This window comes from Phacochoerus africanus, chromosome 5 (genome assembly GCF_016906955.1).
Source record: "Phacochoerus africanus isolate WHEZ1 chromosome 5, ROS_Pafr_v1, whole genome shotgun sequence".
Classification (NCBI taxonomy): Eukaryota; Metazoa; Chordata; class Mammalia; order Artiodactyla; family Suidae; genus Phacochoerus; species Phacochoerus africanus.
In genome coordinates, this window is record NC_062548.1 from 7870304 (window position 1) to 7890043 (window position 19740).

At 51.3% G+C, this 19740-nt stretch overlaps 1 protein-coding gene across 1 annotated transcript in view; it reads left to right on the forward strand.

Annotated features, from left to right (window-relative positions):
* The first annotated feature begins 18592 nt into the window (after positions 1-18592).
* The window catches only part of LOC125126920 (myosin-16-like), a 34576-nt gene continuing 33428 nt past the window's right edge, over positions 18593-19740 (forward strand). Inside the window, 2 exon segments of the mRNA XM_047779258.1 lie at positions 18593-18649; positions 18722-18802. Of these exon segments, the coding sequence (XP_047635214.1) occupies positions 18593-18649; positions 18722-18802 (138 nt within the window).

Genomic DNA, 19740 nt, shown 5'->3' on the forward strand with positions numbered 1-19740 from the left:
TGCTGAGGGATGGTGTCAGAAAATCGGTATCTGGGAGTTCCCGCTGTGGCACGGTGGGTTAAGAACCCAACCACAGCGGCTTGGGCCACTGCTGAAGCCTGGGTTGGATCCCTGGCTCCTCACAGTGGGTTGAAGGATCCGGCATTGCCCAAGCTAGGGCCTAGGTCACGTCCTGGCCTGGGAACGTCCCTGTGCTGTGGGTGTGGCCATGAAACAACAAAAAAAAAAGAAAAGGGGGTTTCAGAAGGCCTGACCCCCACAAGATCAAGGCCAGCAGAGGATTACCGCAGGCGTCCCTGTTCTGCCCAAGGCATTTGAGACAACCCGCCTCTCTCCAGCTCCCTCTGGAACCCAGTCCACAGCAGCCCTCACCTGTCACCGCCACCCTTGCCTCGGCCTCTGGGCTTTTCCACACACGCACTGCTGCATGGATCCTTTAAACGTTTAAGTCAACCCAGCTTCCTACAACCACCTGTAAGGCCCCTTCATGCTCTGCCTTGTCCCCCATCCCGTTCCTTCTGACCTCGCTCCAGCTACCCCAGCCTCTTCACTGTCCTGCAAACACATCAGGCCCACGCTGGCCTCAGGGCCTTTGCACCTGCTGTTCCCTGTGCCTCCCTCACTTTCTTCAGGTCTCAGTTTTTAGAGACCCTTCCTGGCCACTCCATCTAAACTCCAACCTCACCCCATCCCGGCATCCCCGCCTGAATGGCTTCGTTCCGCTGTTCTCAGGGCAGCGCGTGTTCACAAGGGAACTGCAGGGCATGTGGACTTATTTCCATCCCCGCCCCCAAAACAGAGCCTAAGTTCTCTGAGGGAAGGGCGCTGTCTGTTTGACTCCCTGCTTTATGCCCATGGCCAGGAAGAGTCACTGCTTGTTTTATTTGTTGGCTTGGTTTTTGGTTTTTGGTTTTGGTTTTGGCCATATCTGAAACACGCGGAAGTTCTTGGGTCAGGCCAGTAACCTGAGCCACAAAAGTGACAACTCCAGATCCTTAAAAGGCTAGGACACCAGGGAATTCCTCCTTATATCTCTTCTTTTTTTTTTTTTTTTTTTTGCTATTTCTTTGGGCCGCTCCTGCGGCATATGGAGGTTCCCAGGCTAGGGGTCCAATTGGAGCTGTAGCCACCGGCCTAGGCCAGAGCCACAGCAACTCGGGATCCGAGCCGCGTCTGCAACCTACTCCCCAGCTCACGGCAATGCCAGATCGTTAACCCACTGAGCAAGGGCAGGGACCGAACCCGCAACCTCATGGTTCCTAGTCGGATTCGTTAACCACTGCGCCACGACGGGAACTCCCCTTATAGCTCTTCAGTGCGTAAGTGGGCATGTGGGTCCCACAGCCAGACTCTCCCTGCCCCCCCACCATCGCCTTCCGGACACCCCCTCCTCCATCACCCAGGATGAACCCAGGCAGGACCGGGAACACTCAGCGCCCTTCCCAAATCAAGCGGCCAGCCGGTGCCCTTCGAGTAAATCTAATCGGCCCCCCACACGGCCCACAGTCGCCACCCAGAGGAGTCAGAAAAGGAGCAGGAAGATCACTTGAGCAGGAATCGGAGTCCTCAGGTGAGGATCCTTCGACGTCCCAGCTCCCGAGCCCCAATCTTAGGCAAGGGCCGCACCCTCCACCCCGGCTGGGAGCCTGACTTCAGCCTCCCTCGTCCATCTCCTTCCTCCATCAGCCCCACCCTCCACTGAGCCCTGCTCCTCACCCACCCCCCCAGCCTCTCCTGGGGGCTGCCCCCCGCCCACCCCCCCCGGCTACGTGTCCACTTGCCTGGCAGCAGGTGCGTCCAACAAGCTCTTCCCTGAAATTCTCAAAATTGAATCAGCCGATGGGTTTGTTTACCCGGTTGGTTTAACCCAGCCTCGTTTCACAGATTGGGAGACGGAGGCTGCGGATGGGGACGTGACTCGCCCGAGGTTACGTGATGGCTCGGTGTGGCCCCATCTTTGCCTCGGTGCTCTGCTGCCTGAGCTGGGTCTCATATGCCTTCTTCCCTCCCTCCCTCCCTCCCTTCCTTCCTCCCCCTCCCTCTCTTTTATGGTAGGAAAGTATCATAACATAAGATGGATCAGTGTAGGAGTTCCCATGGTGGCTCAGAGGGTTAAGAACCCAACTAGCATCCATGAGGATGTGGATTGGATCCCTGGCCTCGCTCAGTGGGTTAAAGATCTGACATTGCCGTGAGCTGGGGTGTAGGTCGCAGACACAGCTTGGATCCTGCGTGGCTGTGGCTGTGGCTGTGGTGTAGGCCGGTGGCTGCAGCACTAATTTGACTCCTAGCCTGGGAACTTCCATATGCCACCAGTGCAACCCTAAAAAAAAAAAAAGGAAAGAAAAAAATGACCATTTTAACCATATTTCAGCATATAGGGTGGCACAAAATACACTCACGGAGCTGGGGAACCAAAACCGCCGTCCATCTCCAGAACTGTTTTCATCGACCCAGACTGAGATCCTGCGCCCATTAAACACTAATCCCCATCCTCCTCCCAAGCCCGACGCCCCCCCTTCTCCTTTCTGTCTCTGTGAATGTGACACTCTAAGGACCTCATCTTTGTGGAATCACACGGTACTTGTCCTTTGGGGACAGGCGTATTTGACTCAGCAGGATGTCCTCAAGATCCATCCACGCTGGACCAGGTGTCAGGGTCCCCTGCCCTCTGGTTTCTTTTGCTAAAGCAAGAGCACATTTTTCACATACATGCAGTACCATTAATCCTGCTCTTAACAGGAGTTCCCATCGTGGCGCAGCACAAACGCATCTGACTATTATCCATGAGGTTGCGGGTTCGATCCCTGGCCTCGCTCAGTGGGTTAAGGATCCGGCATTGCCGTGAGCTGTGGTGTAGGTTGCAGACGTGGCTCGGATCCCGCATTGCTGTGTTGTGAGCTGTGGCATAGGCCACCAACTGTAGCTCCAATTCGACCCCTAGCCTGGGGACCTCCATATGCCACAGGTGTGGCCCCCAAAAGACAAAAAAAAAAAGAGATTAAAAAAAAAAAATCCTGCTCTTCTCAGCAGCCTCCCAAAGGGTGGGTGTTGGGGGTGTTGGATTCACCACTGACACTGGTTGTCATGGCCACTGCAGGGCAGGAATATAAGCAGACTGATCATTGGTTGGGTTGGTTTTTTTGGCCACGCCCACAGCATGGGGAAGTTCCTGGGCCAGGGATCAAACCTGCACCACAGCAGTGACCAGAGCCACAACACGGGATCCTTAACTAGCTGTACCACCGGGGAACTCCCTGATTACTGTTTTTAAACCTCTATGGTCAGGGCACCCCCCTGTTTCCCATGTCCCTGGCCAACTGCTTCAGCATCCCCCCAACCCCAATATCACTGGTAATATATAAATGCCTATTCATTATATTATTAATGTTTATAAAAAGAACCCTGGAGTTGGAGAGTTGATGTCACAGCTCCTCAGGGATTCAGCAAAGGTTTTGTCCTTTGAGGTCAGTCTTTGGGAATCCACCACTCCTGACGCACGCAGCTGTCACCATCCTTGGCCTCTGCGCATGAGAGCTTGTGTGTGCGTGTGTCTTTGTGTGTCTCTCTGTGTCTATGTGTCTGTGTGTCTGTGTATTTGTGTGTGTCTGCGTCTGTGTCTGTGTGTGTTTTTTTGTGTATGTCTGTGTGTGTCTATTTGTCCATGTGCCTGTGTATTCCTCTGTGTCTGCGGGTGTCTATGTGTGTGTCTCTATATGTGTCTCTCTGTGACTGTGTGTCTCTGTCTCTGCGTCTCTGTGTGTGTCTCTGTATCTGTGTATTTGTGTGTCTCTCTCTGTAACTGTGTGTCTCTGTGTACCTGTGTGTGTCTGTGTGTGTGTGTGTGTGTATGCACACACACGTCAGCAAGTCCCCAGGTCCTGGGAGGACTGTAACTTCCCAGGATGCCGACCCTCAGGGAGCTCATGTCGGCCTCTTGGGAGATGCTATTTGCCTGGAACCAGGAGATGAGGAGGAAAGGGGACATGAAGGGAAGGAAAGCCGTGGGGCAGGGAGACAGAAAAAGGAAATGAAGCTGATTATTTATCAGGTCTGAGGCTCTCCAGTAAAATCAGCCCTGAATCCCCCCACACAGTAGTTATTTCCTGCAAGTGTGTTCTGTTTTGGGGGCTGGTTCGGCACCATCATGCCCAATTTCTCATCCACCTGCCTGTCCTGCGCATTTGCTTTTCTGGGGTGAATTCTGTCCTCATTGAGGGCCTCTGTGTAGCAGAAGCGTAAGTCATGCCCAGAGCTCAGAGTCGTGTGTGGTTTTCTCCTGACACCATGTGACCTCAGGAGCCGGGGCTGTGGACAAGGCTCCTTTGGAAACAGCTATGGGGTGCCTGCTCTCTGCGAGGGTCCCTGCTGTCAAGGAACTGGGAACTCATGGCTGTTGAGTACCGAGGCTCTAACCATCCCAGGGGGCCTTTGGTCCGCCATCAGCACCTCACCTGTGTGACAATTGGGTGACATAGAAATTATCATCATCCCAGGTGAGGGAGTGAGGTAGATATTCAAAGACAGCACGGCGTGGCCAGCACGGTGCTCCCACTCCTGCAATGGCTCCCTAAGGGACATGCTATCCTCACAGAGTGCAGGAGAATAAGGCCAAGGTCCACACCAGCCCAGAGGGAGTGCCATAAACACATGCCGAATGGATGAATGGATGAGTGAACGGATGGATGATGATAGATGGACAAATGGAGGAATGGATGGATGAGCAGATGGAAGGATGGATGGATGGATGGATAGATGGATGATGATGGAAGGATTGACGGATAGATGGATGATAGAAGGACTGATGGATGGATGATGGAAGGATTGATGGGTGGATGATGGAAGGATGGACGGATGGATAGATGGATGATGGATAGATGACGGAAGGATGGGTGGATGATGGAAAGATGGATGGATGATAGAAGGATGGGTGGATGGATGGATGATGATAGATGGGTGATGGAAGGACTGATGGATGGATGATGGAAGGACTGATGGATGATGGAAGGACTGATGGATGGATAGATGGAAGGACTGATGGATGATGGAAGGACTGATGGATGGATAGATGGATGACGGATAGATGATGGAAGGATGGGCGGATGATGGAAGGATGGGTGGATGGATGGATGGTGGATGGATGAGTGAGTGGGTGCATGGTTGGATGGATGGACAAGAGATTTTCCAGCTGAGCTGAAGTATGAATCCACCTAAGCTTTTCAGACACTGGGCTTCATTTGACCTTGGGAAATTCGCAGAAAGCAGAGACTCTCTTTTGGAAAAATAATAAATACTTCTTGACAAAGAGGAACGATGCCACAGTTAAAACAACTTTTAGAATTTCAACATGATAAAATGAAAACAGCACTAAAGCGCCAAGTAAAATCAAATGGAGGCACAGGTCTAAATGGAGTGTGAAAAAGAAAGAAACACAGCTGGAGAAATCTGTCTGCAGCAGCCCGACCACGGCATTTCTGGGCTCCCATAGAATTCCCAATTAATTAGGAAAACTGGGAGTTCCCTGGTGGCTCAGCTATTTAAGGATCTGGTGTTGTCACCTCAGCAGCTTGGGTCCCTGTTGAGGTGTGGGTTCAATCGCTGGCCTGGGGAACTTTGGCCATGGGTGAGGCCAAAAAAAAAGGAATTAGGAAATCTGCAGTTGGCTTGGAATCAGAGACTTTTCAAGCCAGGCTGACTTCGGACAACTCCTTGTCCAGATTCAGCCTTTGTCCACCCAGTTCCAGAGCTTTGTGTCAGAGAATCCCATATGAGGCCGCATCTTCCCCTTCCGAACCCAAAAGGAAGCTTCCAGCACTGGCCTGCCTGGGCTCTCCCCTCCCTGAGATGACCTTGCAGAATTCCAAGGGTCTCTGGGGCAAGGGGCTATTTCTGAGCCCAGGCTCCCTGTCCATGTTTGGCCTTCAAGGAGCACACGGTGAAATTTCCTGCACCTGCCAAGGCTTCCTCCTGGGAGGGCACTGATCCCCCTTCCTCTGAGGCAGCAAACGACAGCTAAGAATGCAGCTCCGGGGGCAGCTGGGAAGGACCCTCCAACCATCGCCCTGGAGCAAAAAAATCAAAGGGAAGGCGTTCCCTTGTGGTGCAGTGGGCTAAGGATCTGGCATTGTCACTGCAGCGGCTCAGGTTGCTGCTGTGCCACACGTTCAATCCCGGGCCCGGGCACGTCCACATGCCATGGGCTTGGCCAAAAAAGAAAAAAAAACAAAAAACCAAACAGCAGCGCCTCCTTGCCATCCCGCTGGCATCTCTCACAAGCATCCTAACCTAATAAATCTGTCTTGCCTATCACTTTGTCTCTGAAGTCCTTCTGTGCGGAGGCATGAAGAACCTGAACCTCAGTGAGTCCAGACACCGATTAACCACTTGTGCTGTAAACGGGGACCTCGAAGGAAAAAGAGAGAACTAAGACCCCCAAGAAATGGAAGATGTACTTGATGAAGGAGGACCACCCGAACCAGTCCTGGGGCTACTAAACACCAGCCTTGAGAAACAACGCAACCTTGCCTCTATCCTGATTTTTATCTACAGCCCTATTTTTCACCCCCCAAACTATGAAACCACCTCCTAATCCGTGCCAAGGAGGGAACAGTCTTTAAAGCATTAGCCTGCTGTGGCCCCCTCTGCCTGGCACAGCACTAAAGCTCTCTTGTTCTCCTTTACCGCCCCCCCCCAAAAAAAAACCCAAAAATAAAAACAAAGGGAAACTCCTGAGACACCTCCAATGGACGTTGGTTACTTTTTGACCCCAAATAATTTGGGATCCTAAAAGCAGTCCTTCTCATTGAAAAAACGTTAGGCAACACTGATGCATTTAAAGCAGATTTAATGAAAAATCCCCCTCAATCCCACTGCCCACAGCTAATGGGTCTCATCACTTGCCTGAGGATCTTTCAGATAAGCTCTTGGTACATCTGTTTACACAGGTGCTGTCTGGCAAAAAATGGGCTCAGGCTGTTCTTGAAAAACCAAGCAAACAAATAAAACCAAAACCGACCGTCTGCCGTGGGTCTTGCTCCGTGCCAATGAATACGAATTTACATCATCGGTTAAACAAAACCCATTGTGCCTCAAGTTAACCGTATTTACAGTTCACTTTATTAACTACTCCCCTAAGGATGGATACTTTGGTTTTTTCCAACTTTTCATCATCCTCACAACGTGTCTGACCCTCCCAGTTCGGCCGCCTGCAGAATTTCCCCTTCTGCTCCCTTCTATGGAAAGTCAGCTCAGAGCTGAAGGAAAGAGGGAGGGGAGAGGGCTTCTAAAGCAGTTCCCCCAAGTGGCTGAGGCCGGAGCCTGGGTGGGCAGTGCCTGGTGAGGGGCTGCTCCAGGTTCAAGGTGGGAGGTAGGGCCCAGGAGCCTCAGCCTTGACTCAGCTGCCCTCCTGCAGATCAGAAGTTTCCAGGGCTTGGCTACCCTAGAGGCAGGGCCCAGCCCGCCCCTGCCCCAACAGCCTAACAATAACCCACACATGCAAACTGCGGAATGTGATGCTGGGGCAACCTGAGAGGCGGCAATGGGAGGCTCCTGCGGGGCGTGGGGATGGGGCTGCCAAGGACATGACCCCGCAGACACCTGTGGGACCCGGCTAAGGAGCACCCGGCATGGTAAATACATTCCAACTCTGTCCCCACCTCCCCAGCCCCACCCCCAGGCAAGTTATCAGAATGCAGGCCTCCAACCTTGACCTTGCTCCGAGGAGCCCAACATGCTCCAGGGAAGCTGCCCAGCAGATAAGAACAGGTGGGTGGAGGGGCAGTTTCTTGGGGTCTCCATTCGGAGTCACGTGGGGAGACCCTGAACAAGTAGGCAGCACATCACCACCTAAAAAACACGTTAAAGACAAGCCACAGACCAGGAGAAAATATTGACCTAGCACATATGCAACGATGGCCTTGTGTCCAGAATATATAAAGAGCTCTCAAAATTCAACATGAGGAAACAAAAACCTGAGGATGAAAAAGACAGGCCAAAAACACTTCAAAGAAGATTTGTGGGTGGCAGATTAGCATGAGAAAAGATGCTCCACATCATTCACGGATGACACTAAGTTATACATTTTAAAAAGGCAGGTTCAAGTCTATAAACCCATTTGACCAGTTCATCGGTTCTGTGACATTAGTGGTCATCAGGATTAGAGTGAAGGCGTGGAGGTTCAGGGAGGTTAAGTGACCTGCCCAAGGTCGCAATTGAGACTCAGAGCCATGGAACGCTTTCCACTTGGGAGGTCTCTGTGTCTTAAGAATGTTCTAGAAGCCAACACTTTGTATCCGACTGGACACGGTCACACTTCTTTTAAGCAAGGAGAGAAGAGCACACCCACCCACATACTCCCGCCACCTTGGAGGGACAGACCAGCCTTGTAAGCAGGAGGTCCTAGCACAGCGCTTGACCCCAGGGGTGTGCAGGGAATGTGTGGAGGAAGTGACCGCTGCGTGTCCACCAGCAGTGGTGCTTGAAGGCTGGGAAGGCCCGTCCTGTGGACCTTTCAGAGCAGGTGCTTTGCTTCCTAGAAACGGGGCCTGTCCCAGGAGCGGCTGGTTCCCACCCAGGACCTGGCAGGAAAGAGGGAATCTACAGCTTTGGCTTCCTGACTGCTGATCTGAATAGGGTCTGCTTTACTTCGACGTTCCTTGACTGAGAACTCTGACCCATCCGAGGTTCTGGGCCCTGGTCCTGGCACCGGGAGGCTCTACAGGGGCACTGCCGGGATTGAGGTGGTCCTCAGGCTGCAGAAGGAGCAGAAGGCATGGGGTCAATCGTGGCATCCTCTCCTCCATCTTTATCTCCCGTAGGCCCTCTGCCCTCCCCAGTCTGTCTCCCACAAGCCCTGAGCACTGTTTCTCCAGCCCAGGCCAAGAGGCCACGGTGCAAACTCCCTGAAGGCATCTAGTTCATCATATGTCTTCACCAGGGTCTGGCAAAGAAGCTGGCACAGAGCTCAAGGGACTGGGAGAGGGAAGGAAGGGGGTGGGGAGAGATGCCACCTAAGAGCTAGCAGGCCTCGTCCCCTGGGGGCAGGGCCCAGCCCTCCGTGGGGGCCAAGTCCAGGGTCCATCAGCAGGGTTCTGTGCTTGGAGCCACTGCTCCCTCCACACAGCTCCAGCTTCCATTCATTCCACAAATATCTCTTGGCAAATATTTCTGCTTAGGAGATGCCAGGCCCTTTACATGCAGGAACTCCCTTAATTCTCCTAAGAAGCCTCCCTGGTAAGTCCCACTTTATTCCCATTTTACAGACAAGAGCCCTGAGGCATGGAGACCTCATCAGGGGCAAACCCAGAGAATCACGTTTCGGAGTCCACGTTCTTGTCCACCGCCCCGGTAAAGAGACCAAGCTCCCGCCCTCACTACGCTTACACCCTCGAGGGCAAGACCCTGACATCACTGAGTGGATCTATAGTGCATTCTTGGACAGGGTCAAGTGCTCTAAAGAAAACCCAAACCGGGATTCAGACACTGACTTGCTGTGTGTCTTCTGGCAAATTGCTTCACCCCTCTGCCCCTGCTTCCTCATCTGCTAAAAACAGGTCATTACTCATATGCCCTATACCCAAATGAGCTCATGGACAAGGGAGCCCTTTGTTTCTGCTGTTGAGCCAACACCAAGCCGTGACTCCTGGGAACAGTCCCCCCCCCCCCCGCCCCGCGCTCCCCAGGGATCCAGGCCAGCTTGCCGTCTATAGAACACAGCACCAGACTTCCCATGAGTATCTTTAGGAGTCAGATGACTCCTGAAGTTCAGCGTGATTCTTCATGTATTTTGGGGCCACGCCAATGGCATGCAGAATTTCCCAGGCCAGGGATGGAGCCCATGCCACAGCAGCAACCCGAGCCACTGGAGTTGCAACTGCAAGCCTACACCACAGCAACACCAGATCCGAGCCACATCTTCAACCCGTGGCAGCCTGCACCAATGCTTGTGCCAAAGCCAGATCCTTAACCCAGGAAGTGAGGCCCAGGGATCAAACCTGCATCCTCGCTGACACTGTGTTGAGCTCCTCACCCACTGAGCCACCATGGGAACTCCTGATTCTTAGTGGTGTTTTTTTGTTTTGTTTTGTTTTGTTTTTGCTTTTTAGGGCTGCACCCATGGCACATGGAGATTCCCAGGTTAGGGGTCCAATCGTAGCTACAGCTGCTGGCCTACACCAATGCCACAGCAACACTGGATCCGCACTTCATCTGCGACCTACACCACAGCTCACGGCAACACCAGATCCTTAACCCACTGAGCAAGGCCAGGGATCGAACCCGCAACGTCATGGTTCCTAGTTGGATCCGCTTCTGCTGGGCCATGACCGGAACTCTCTTAGTATATTTTATTTATTTATTTATTTATTTATTTATTTATTTATTTATTTATTTATTTATTTTTGTGTGTGTGTGTGTGTGTCTTTTTGCCATTTCTTGGGCCGCTCCCTCAGCATATGGAGGTTCCCAGGCTAGGGGTCGAATCAGAGCTGTAGCCCCCAGCCTACGCCAGAGCCACAGCAACGCGGGATCCGAGCCGCGTCTGCAACCTACACCACAGCTCACGGCAACGCCGGGTCGTTAACCCACTGAGCAAGGGCAGGGACCGAACCCGCAACCTCATGGATACTAGTAGGATTCGTTAACCACTGCGCCACGACGGGAACTCCTCTTAGTGTATTTCTAAAGGCAGAGCCCAAGGCCTGTGCCCACCTACTCTCGGTAGGTAGCAGTCATCTGATAGGTACTTTGAGGGCCTTCCCCATACGAAGTGCACTTACGGGAATGGAACTCTCTGGAAAGCTGACCATTAAAAACTCCCCTGTGAGGAGTTCAAACCGCAAGAGACCAAGAGGCAGGAGCTGGACCTCTTGCATTTGCTCTGGATCCATCTGCCTCTCTTCCCCACCCTGTCCTGGGTTCCAGGAGTCTGACCTCCCCGGCTGCTTCTGGGGGTCTCTACTCTCATGCTGGGTCTGGTCGGGCCGCAGCGCCAGCACCCACTCCCCAGGCCACGCCTTTCCTCTGCCACATCTGAGTGTGGTGGCTTTTCAGTCCCCCTCTGGGTGGGAAGTGCCTCGTCATCTCCCGTTGGTTTCGCATCGCGCTGCCCCACTTTACTCAATGATTCTTCATCAAACTCTAGGCAGTGACCCCAGCGGACTCTGCTCTTTCCCACTGGGGTTGGAAACCTCCTGTCGGCGGGGCGGGGGTCCTGGATCTTCTCCTTCGCCAGGAGATGAAGAAGCTGGAAGCATCGCCGCCTCCCACCCCCCAATGTGGGCGGGGCCTCTGGAGGATGGCCTCCAGGCCCCGCCTGTCCGGGGAGGGCTCTCACCATCGCCTCCCCTGGATGTCTCTCCTTAAAGGCCCAGGGAGGGTGGGGTGCGGGGACACCTCCTTCCGTGCGCCACCCAGAGAAGCTGCACTGTTATCTTTTGCACACAGAGATCTGCCCATTAAAAGTCCCGCTGCTGGAGTTCCCTTCATGGCTCAGCGGAAAGGAACCTGACCAGCATCCATGAGGACGCAGGTTCTATCCCTGACCTCGCTCGGCGGGTTAAGGATCCAGTGTTGCCTTGAGCTGTGGTGTATCCGGACTTAGCTCTGATTTGAGTCCTGACCTGCGAACCTCCATATGCCGTGGGTGCGGCCTGAAAAAGAAAAAAAAAAAAAAAGTCCTGTTGCTGAAGAGATAAAAAACAACCCTGTCAAGTGATGCGAATTTGAAGGGTGGCCGGTTGTGGGGAATGACGCCTCTACAACACTGATGACAGCCAGGCTTGGAGGCAAAGCTTATTTTACCTTTGGGGAAACTGAGGCCCCGCTTAGAAGAAGTGAGGTTCATCTTCAGGGGTGAAGTATGGCAGCAGAGCAGGTACTGGTCAGGGTCAAGGTCATAATTGCTGATAAAGGTCATTTTCATCATTGCTTATCAATATGATTCTTCATTGCCGGATTCCAGTTTTCAGAATACAAAACATGCTGGAGTTCCCATCGTGGAGCAGTGGTTAACGAATCCAACTAGGAACCATGAGGTTGTGGGTACAATCCCTGCGATCCCTGGCCTTGCTCAGTGGGTGTTGCCGTGAGCTGTGGTGTAGGTTGCAGACGCGGCTCACATCCCGTGTTGCTCTGGCTCTGGCATAGGCTGGCGGCTACAGCTCTGATTGGACCCCTAGCCTGGGAACCTCCATATGCCAAGGGAGTGGCTCAAGAAAAGGCAAAAAGACAAAAAAAAATGCTGTCATGATCAGATGATAATAGAAAAATCTGGAAAATATTAATTGGTACCATAAAAAAAGATTCTTTGGATTGAAAGTAGCTGCTTCCCAGGCCCAAACTCAGAGACAAAAAAAAAGGAAATTAGCTCTATACTCAAGCAGGTACCTTTTTTTTTTTTCCGTTTTTAGAGTAAATTGAAACTTCAAACCTAAATATAAAAGCTAAAACCTGGGAGTTCCCGTTGTGGCTCCATGGGCTAAGGACCCTCCATGAGGATGCGGATTGGATCCCTGGCCTCCCTCAGTGGGTTAACGATCTGGCATTGCCTCAAGCTTTGGTGTGTAGGTCGTGGATATGGTTCAGATCTGACATTGCCATAGCTGTGGTGTAGACCGGCAGCTCTGATTTGACCCCCAGCCTGGGAATGTCCATATGCCACAGGTGTGGTCATAAAAAAGAAAAGAAAGTAAAGTCTAACACGACGCAGCTCAGAAGAAAACACCAAGACCAAGCTCCATGACCTTGAATTTGGAGGTGGTTTCTTAAACATGACCCCAAAAGCATAGGCAGCAAAGTAAAAAACAGACTTCGTTAAAATTAACTTTTTGTATCAAGAAAAAGGACATTATCAAGAAAGTGAAAAAGCTCACAGAATGGGAGAAAATATTTGCAAATCACAAATTTGATAAGGGTCCAGTATCTAAAATATATAAAGAACTCTTACAGCTCAACAAGAGAAAGACAAACAACCCGATTTAAAACGAGGCAAAGGACTTGACATTTTTCCAGTGATGAGCAAATGACCAACAAGCGCAAGAAAAGATACTTGACGTCATCAGTCACTAGGGAAATCTTAATGAAAACCATAGGGCGATACCCCTTCCCACCCGTGAGGATGCCCATCTTTTTTTTTTTTATTTTTTAAAGGAAAATAGCAAGCGGTAGTGACGATTTTTGAGAAACTGGAACCCTTGTGAATTGCTGGTGGGAATATGAAATGGTTCAGCCACTGTGGAAACAGTTTGGTGATTCCTCAAAAAAACCGAACCTCGAAGAACCAAATGATCCAGCAATTCCATTCCTAGGTAAATATCCAAACGAATTGAAATGAAAACAAATACACATTAAGCCTTTATTCATAGCAGCACAATTCATAATAGTCAAAAAGTGGGAACGAGCCAAATGTTGGCATTCCTGTCGTGGCTCAGTGGTTAACGAATCCAACTAGGAACCATGAGGTTGCGGGTTCGATCCCTAGCCTTGCTCAGTGGGTTAAGGATCCGGTGTTGCCATGAGCTGGGGTGTAGGTCGCAGACCCGGCTTGGATCCTGCGTTGCTGTGGCTGTGGTGTAGGCTGGCGGCTACAGCTCTGATTAAACCCCTAGCCTGGGAATTTCCAAATGCCACAGGGGCGGCCCTAGAAAAGGCAAAAGAAAGAAAGAAAGAAAGAAACTGGAGTATATATGCAAAGGAAGATTACTTAGCCATAAAAAGGAATGAAGTACTGATACGTGTGACGGTGTGGATGAATTTTGAAAACATTATGCTAAATGTAAGCAGCCAGGCGCAATAATCATACATTGTATCATTCATGTGAATCGTGCACAGTCATACACCGCATTCATATAAAATACCTTGAAGAGGTAAAACCATAAAGACAGAAAGCAGGTTGGTGACTGCCGGTGGCTGGGGGAAAAACTGTGTAATGAGTGGTAGGTTTCCATGTGAGCCGCTGAAAATGTTTTGCAACTAGACGGAGGGGGTCGTTGCATGACGTGGTGAATAGACAAAGTGCCATTGAGTTATTCACTTAAAATAGTGAATTTCATGGTATGTTGATTTTTTTTTCAATTACGGAAAGAGTAAATTAGGGGCCTGAGGGTGGAGATGGGATGCTGGCAGATGCTGGGAAGAAAGTCCTCCAGGCAGTTTCCCTTCCTGACCCAGAGGCCATCTCCAAGCTTGAGAAGGACCCAAAGGACTCTGAGAGTCCATCTGTCCCATTTTAAGGATGGGAAAGGCAAGGCGAGAGAGGTCAGGGACTTGCCCAAGGTCATGAAATGCACAGAAAACCATGGAAGAATTAGAGGTAGGGCTTTAGAACTCAAAGCTGGCACTGCCCCCTGGCCCCCTGGTCTCTGCTGGCTATGATGGGCCGTGATGGGCTGGCAGTTGGGGGGCACAGCCGTAATCAGATGAGTGAAGCCCAAGCTCACATTTCTGGCCTGAGCATGTGAAAGGGACAAAATCCTCAATGGTCATCTGGGCACATCCTTGCCCAAGGCTTTGGATGAGCCCACCTGGCTTTTCCTCCTTAAGAGTCCGCCCCCTCCGTGGTACAGTTACAGCTTTAAGAGGAAACTCATTAGCCAGCTCTTCTATTTTCTGCCCACAGCCTGCACCCCTGGGCTGAGGTCATCAGTTTCCCCACAAGGGCAATGGGAGGAAGGCGAATGTTCTAGAATCAGGGCATTCACTGATCCTCCCTGAGGGACCCAGGAGCATCCAGTCAGGCCCTGGAAGGTGAGGTCAGCTGAGCCACTGGAGCCCTGGGGGTTCTTTTCTTTTTTAAGTTTTGCTGGCTCAGACCTGTTGGGCGGGTGTAAAAGGGACTGGCCAGCCTCTACTAGGCACCCAGTCTCTTCCAGTGTGGTCTCAGGTGAGTACCACGGAGGATGCTGAGGGAGATGGGAAATGGGAGGGGGGGGCGGGCCACAGAGAGGCCACTGGAGCAAGGTGGATGTAGCAAGAGATTAGCGAGGGGGAGCAGGGGTGGGCATTTCTTGAGGGGCTGCAGAGTGGGCGTGTCATTCAAAGCTCCCCGGGGTCTGGACCTGCAGGGAGGGAGAGCGCTGTCTCGTTCCACAGTGAGACAGGAGCAGCGAGATTCGAACCGGGAGCAACCCCACTTGGCTGTGCCTCCCACCTTCCACCAGGGGATGGAGCGGGTGCTGGATTCTTCCCGGCTTCAATCCCTGCCCTGCCCTTCCCACACTCTGGAATGCACCTCTCCCCCAGGATCCTTTCAGCTTTTGCATTCCACGAGCTGAATTTTTTTCTGGTGGATGATTTGTGATTTTGAAAAATGGGTCTTGGTGATTGAAGCCGTCTGTAAAAAGAGCAGTTGTCTGGGGCAGGGGGGCAGGAGTGGTTTGGATGCAAGGGGCCCTGGGATGTGGGGTGACAACTAAGCAGAGGGCTGGTGGCCAGTGAGAAGGGTGGGACGTGGTGTCAGAGGCCTGCACAGCCTTCAGGGCAATACCTGGTCCCAGGGGTCTCTGCTCCAGGCCACCAGGCTGGGACACCAGCCATCACATCTTAGCCTACGGTTCAAGGCAAAACCACTATTTAAAATAAAAAAAAAAAAAAAAAGTGTTCCCATCGTGGCTCATTGGGAATGAATCTGAATCTAACTTGCACCTATGAGGACACAGATTCGATCCCAGGCCTTGCTCAGTGAGTTAAGGGTCCAATGTCGCTGTGAGCAGTGGTGTAGGTTGCAGATGTGGCTTGGATCTGGCGGTGCCGTGGCTGTGGTGTAGGCTGGCAGCTGCAGCTCTGATTTGACCCCTAGCCTGGGAGCTTCCGTATGCCACAGGTGCAGCCCTAAAAATAGCAAAAAAAAAAAAAAAAAATACCGGAGTTCCCATTGTGGCTCAGTGGTAATGAAACTAACTAGGACCCATGAGGACTCTGGTTCAAAACCTGACCCCACTCAGTGGGTTAAGGATTCGGTGTTGCCATGAGCTGTGGTGTAGTTTGCAGATGAAGCTCGGATCTGGTGTTGCTGTGGCTGTGGTGTAGGCCTGCAGCTGTAGCTCTGATTTGACCCCTAGCCTGGGAGCTTCCATATGCCTTGGGTGCAGCCTGTAAAAAAAAAAAAAAAAATACAAGCAGCCCAATTGGAATAAATCAAGGAGAATTTCTAGCCCTCCCGCCCTCATTAGAACAATTAAAAAGGAACCCAGTGCTCAGACAGGAGCAGTTGTTAATGACAAGTCTAATGCATTTGAATCTGACCTTGCTGCTACTTGCATTTTCCTTTCAAGTGGATTTTGGTCTCATCTCCCTGGGGACTTCCATCTATGTTACTCAGAACCATGAAAATGAGACCACAAAAAAGGCAAGGCCATTGTGCCAACAGGGACAATGAATGACAAAAGGAAGTTTATGTTGAGCAGTCGCATCTTCCAGAAAGGGGGTGGGGGAGACCCAGTGAGGCCACTGAGCTGCCCAAGGTGACTGGTGGCAAATTGACGGCCTGGGTTCCTGGACACTGGACACGGACTGTCCAAAGCTATGGGCAGAAACCAAGGACTCCCAGCCCCAAGGTCCCCAGAGATGGGACTCAGGAGGGATCAGGCAAGGTTCTTACTCTGGGCTGGGGGTTTTCAGTGGGCAAACAATTCCATCTTGATGTTCACTGCTTTTATTTTTAATTTATTTTATTTTTTAAATTTTTTTGTCTTTTTCTAGGGCCACACCCACGCATATGGAGGTTCCCAGGCCAGAGGTCCAATCGGAGCTGTAGCCACTGGCCTACGCCAGAGCCACAGCAACTCGGGATCCGAGCCTCGTCTGCAACCTACACCACAGCTCATGGCAACACAAGATCCTTAACCCACTGAGCAAGGCCAGGGATCGAACCCTCAACCTCATGGTTCCTAGTCAGATTCGTTAACCACTGAGCCACAACAGGAACCCCAGATGTTCACTGCCTTTAACTGAAATGTATCCTTTCCTTCCCTTTTTAAGACAGGTGGCAAGTCACCATCATATTAACAGTACCTGTGACTTTGTCATCAACGGAAGTCACAGATATTTTCCTATCACATTCCAACGGTTGCAGGGCGCTCAAAAGATGGTTAATTCTCATTGTTGCTTCAAAGTGGTTGACGTGGTTGTTAGACCTGCCGTTAGACGATGTAATTGGATACGCTAGTAAAGAAGCACAGGTATTGCTGATTCATGCATGTTAATTACATGTTAATGTCATTTGTTTCCTTGGTGATCTTACATATTTTTTTACTTGACTTTAAAATGTTGTCTGATGGAACCACAAACATCACCAGATGAGCACAGAGGTCTGTGGACCATGAGGGCGCAGGACCCCAACCCCTTCTCTCACTCTTATTTTCTGCTAAATGGGCCAGCTTTGGGGCTGGGGAATCTGACTCCAACTAGAATTCTCTAAGCTGGACCCCACAGCGAGATGAGAAGAGGACAAAGTGGCTGGCTTTGTCTCCATCGCCTACCTGCCTTGGCTCAGCCTCTTTTGGAAACACCTGGGCCCCTGGCAGGAAACGCTGGCTCTCCCCATGGATAGCGTGGTGGAAGCAATGATCCCCAGCTGGGTTGCCTAAAGGTGGAGGCTGTACCCTTGGCTCAAGAACAGCACTGCTGGCAAAGGGGCTCAGAACCACATCCTCCCCAAACCCCTAGAAAGGTCCTTTATCCCAAGACAAGCTGAGATGCCCCTGCTTCTCTCTCTGCTACTCCGAGTCCCCAGTCCTCCTTCTTCCTGCTGTATGGTGATATTGTCTGGATTTGAAAACCAAGAGGTACAGCTTTGACCCCAGGTTAGCCTCATCTGGGGCAGTTACTCTGTACCAGGAACGTGCTGAGCATCTGGTAAAGCCTGTGGATCTCTGCTCAGATTAGTGTTTCTATGTGCATAAAATAAACTACAAAGGGTCACAAAGGAAACCACTGGTATTAAAATCCAGTTGTCGAAATATTTTTAAAAATCGTCTGAATAGCAATTAAAATATACATGTTGTTATGAAATTTCAATAATAGTATCTGAAGGTCTAATAACACTATCATTTCAAAGTTGAGACGAGGGTTAGGTAGTATTTGGAGTTGTCCACAGCCATACTGCAATGAAAGAAAAACAGCTGTGATTTCTGTTGGGGCCAAGCCACAGCAGTGCTAGTACTATGGTGGCTTGTGGCCTCTACTCTGACCTTAGGGGGAAATGAAAAGCCATCGGTAACTGTTTTCTCATCCCATTTGATGGTTAAATGTCCATGCTTTCACCTCTCCTGGCTCTCATCTTCTCCTTCATAAAATGAGCTCCTCGATCCCTACCTCACAGCCTTAGCGTGAGGGGTGTATGGCACCACAGATACAGAAGGGTTTTGCGACGTGGTGCCTGAGGAGTTATTAGCTTATTTCTTATTCTTGGTGATTAAGACCTAAAAGGACCAAGACATTCAAAGAGACATGAGAGAAGCAGCCCCCGTCTCCCTCAGGCGGTTGCCCCAGCCTGTATGACAGTCTTGGCAAACAGTCCTCTCTTTCCCCTCCAGCACCCTGGAAGTCCTGGTTCCCACCTGTGGTTCCTTCCTGCTCCTCCCTCAGCTGAGCCACGATGCCCGGTGGACACAAAGGTGAATATGGGGACGATGTGGACCCAATGCCCTTCCTGGTGCCTCCTGAAAAGGAGAGGATCGAAGCCATGAACAAGCCCTAAGACATCAAGAGGTCCTGCTGGGTCAAGGACAAGAAGGAGGGCTTTGTCGCGAGGGAGATCCAGTCCAAACAGGGTGACCAAGTCACCGTGAAGACGATCACCAACCAGGTGAGTGGGGAACAATCCCCAGGATGGAACTGAGCTTTAGGAGCAGTGGACGCCTGGGCTCTGCCGTCCACACTTCTGCTCAAGAGGCAGGATGGCAAGAAGAGCCGGTGCCTCTGAGTCTCGTGTGCTGGGTTCAAGTTCAGACTCAATGACCCTCAAGCTGTGGGGCCCTGAGCAAGACACTTTCCCTCTCTGAGCTTTGGCTCTCTTACCATAGAGATTCCAGCACGATAGGGCATGAAAATACATTGTGTGCCCTAAAACAGTGCCTGTGTGGGAGAGATTATCATGGCAGTTATTTGTCCTTAAAGCCCCAAACACCTCTCATGCGGAATCTATTTCCTCAGAGGGAGAGGGGACATCTCAGCTTGGGGGAGTTGCACTACCTGCCCATGATATCTTGAGGAACGTGAGACAGAACAGCCTGGTTGATCTGGGTGAGCTCTCCAGGGTCATGAGCTACCGATGGTGGCTCCGAGCCCCTGGCTGCATGGCGGTGGAGTGCTGGAGCTGGCTTGCAAGGATCCAAGAGTAAACATTCAGGGGCTTTGCAGCCAGTTGTTAAAGCTTTGGCAGCCTGATGTCCCCCTGGTGAAGGGAGCCACGCCCTGGAAATTGACAAATGGTATAAATCAGGTTTGCTTTTTTCCGTCCAGCTGGTTTGCTAGCACCCCGCTTTCTGCTGGTCCACACCGTGTCTGACTATGAAGAGAGTGGCTTGAGCGTAGATAGAAACCCCCTCCCCCGTGGCAGACTCCTGGGGAAGCGCTGGACCTTTTGCTTCATCCTTTCATTAACCTTTGGAGTAGGATTGACGCACCCGATTTTTGCAGAGGATCCAAGAGACTGTAGGTAACTTGCCTGCAGTCACAGAAGTAGGGTGTGATGAAATCAGATTCAAAGCGTGCTGTATGGTTCAAACACCCATGCCCCTCTGC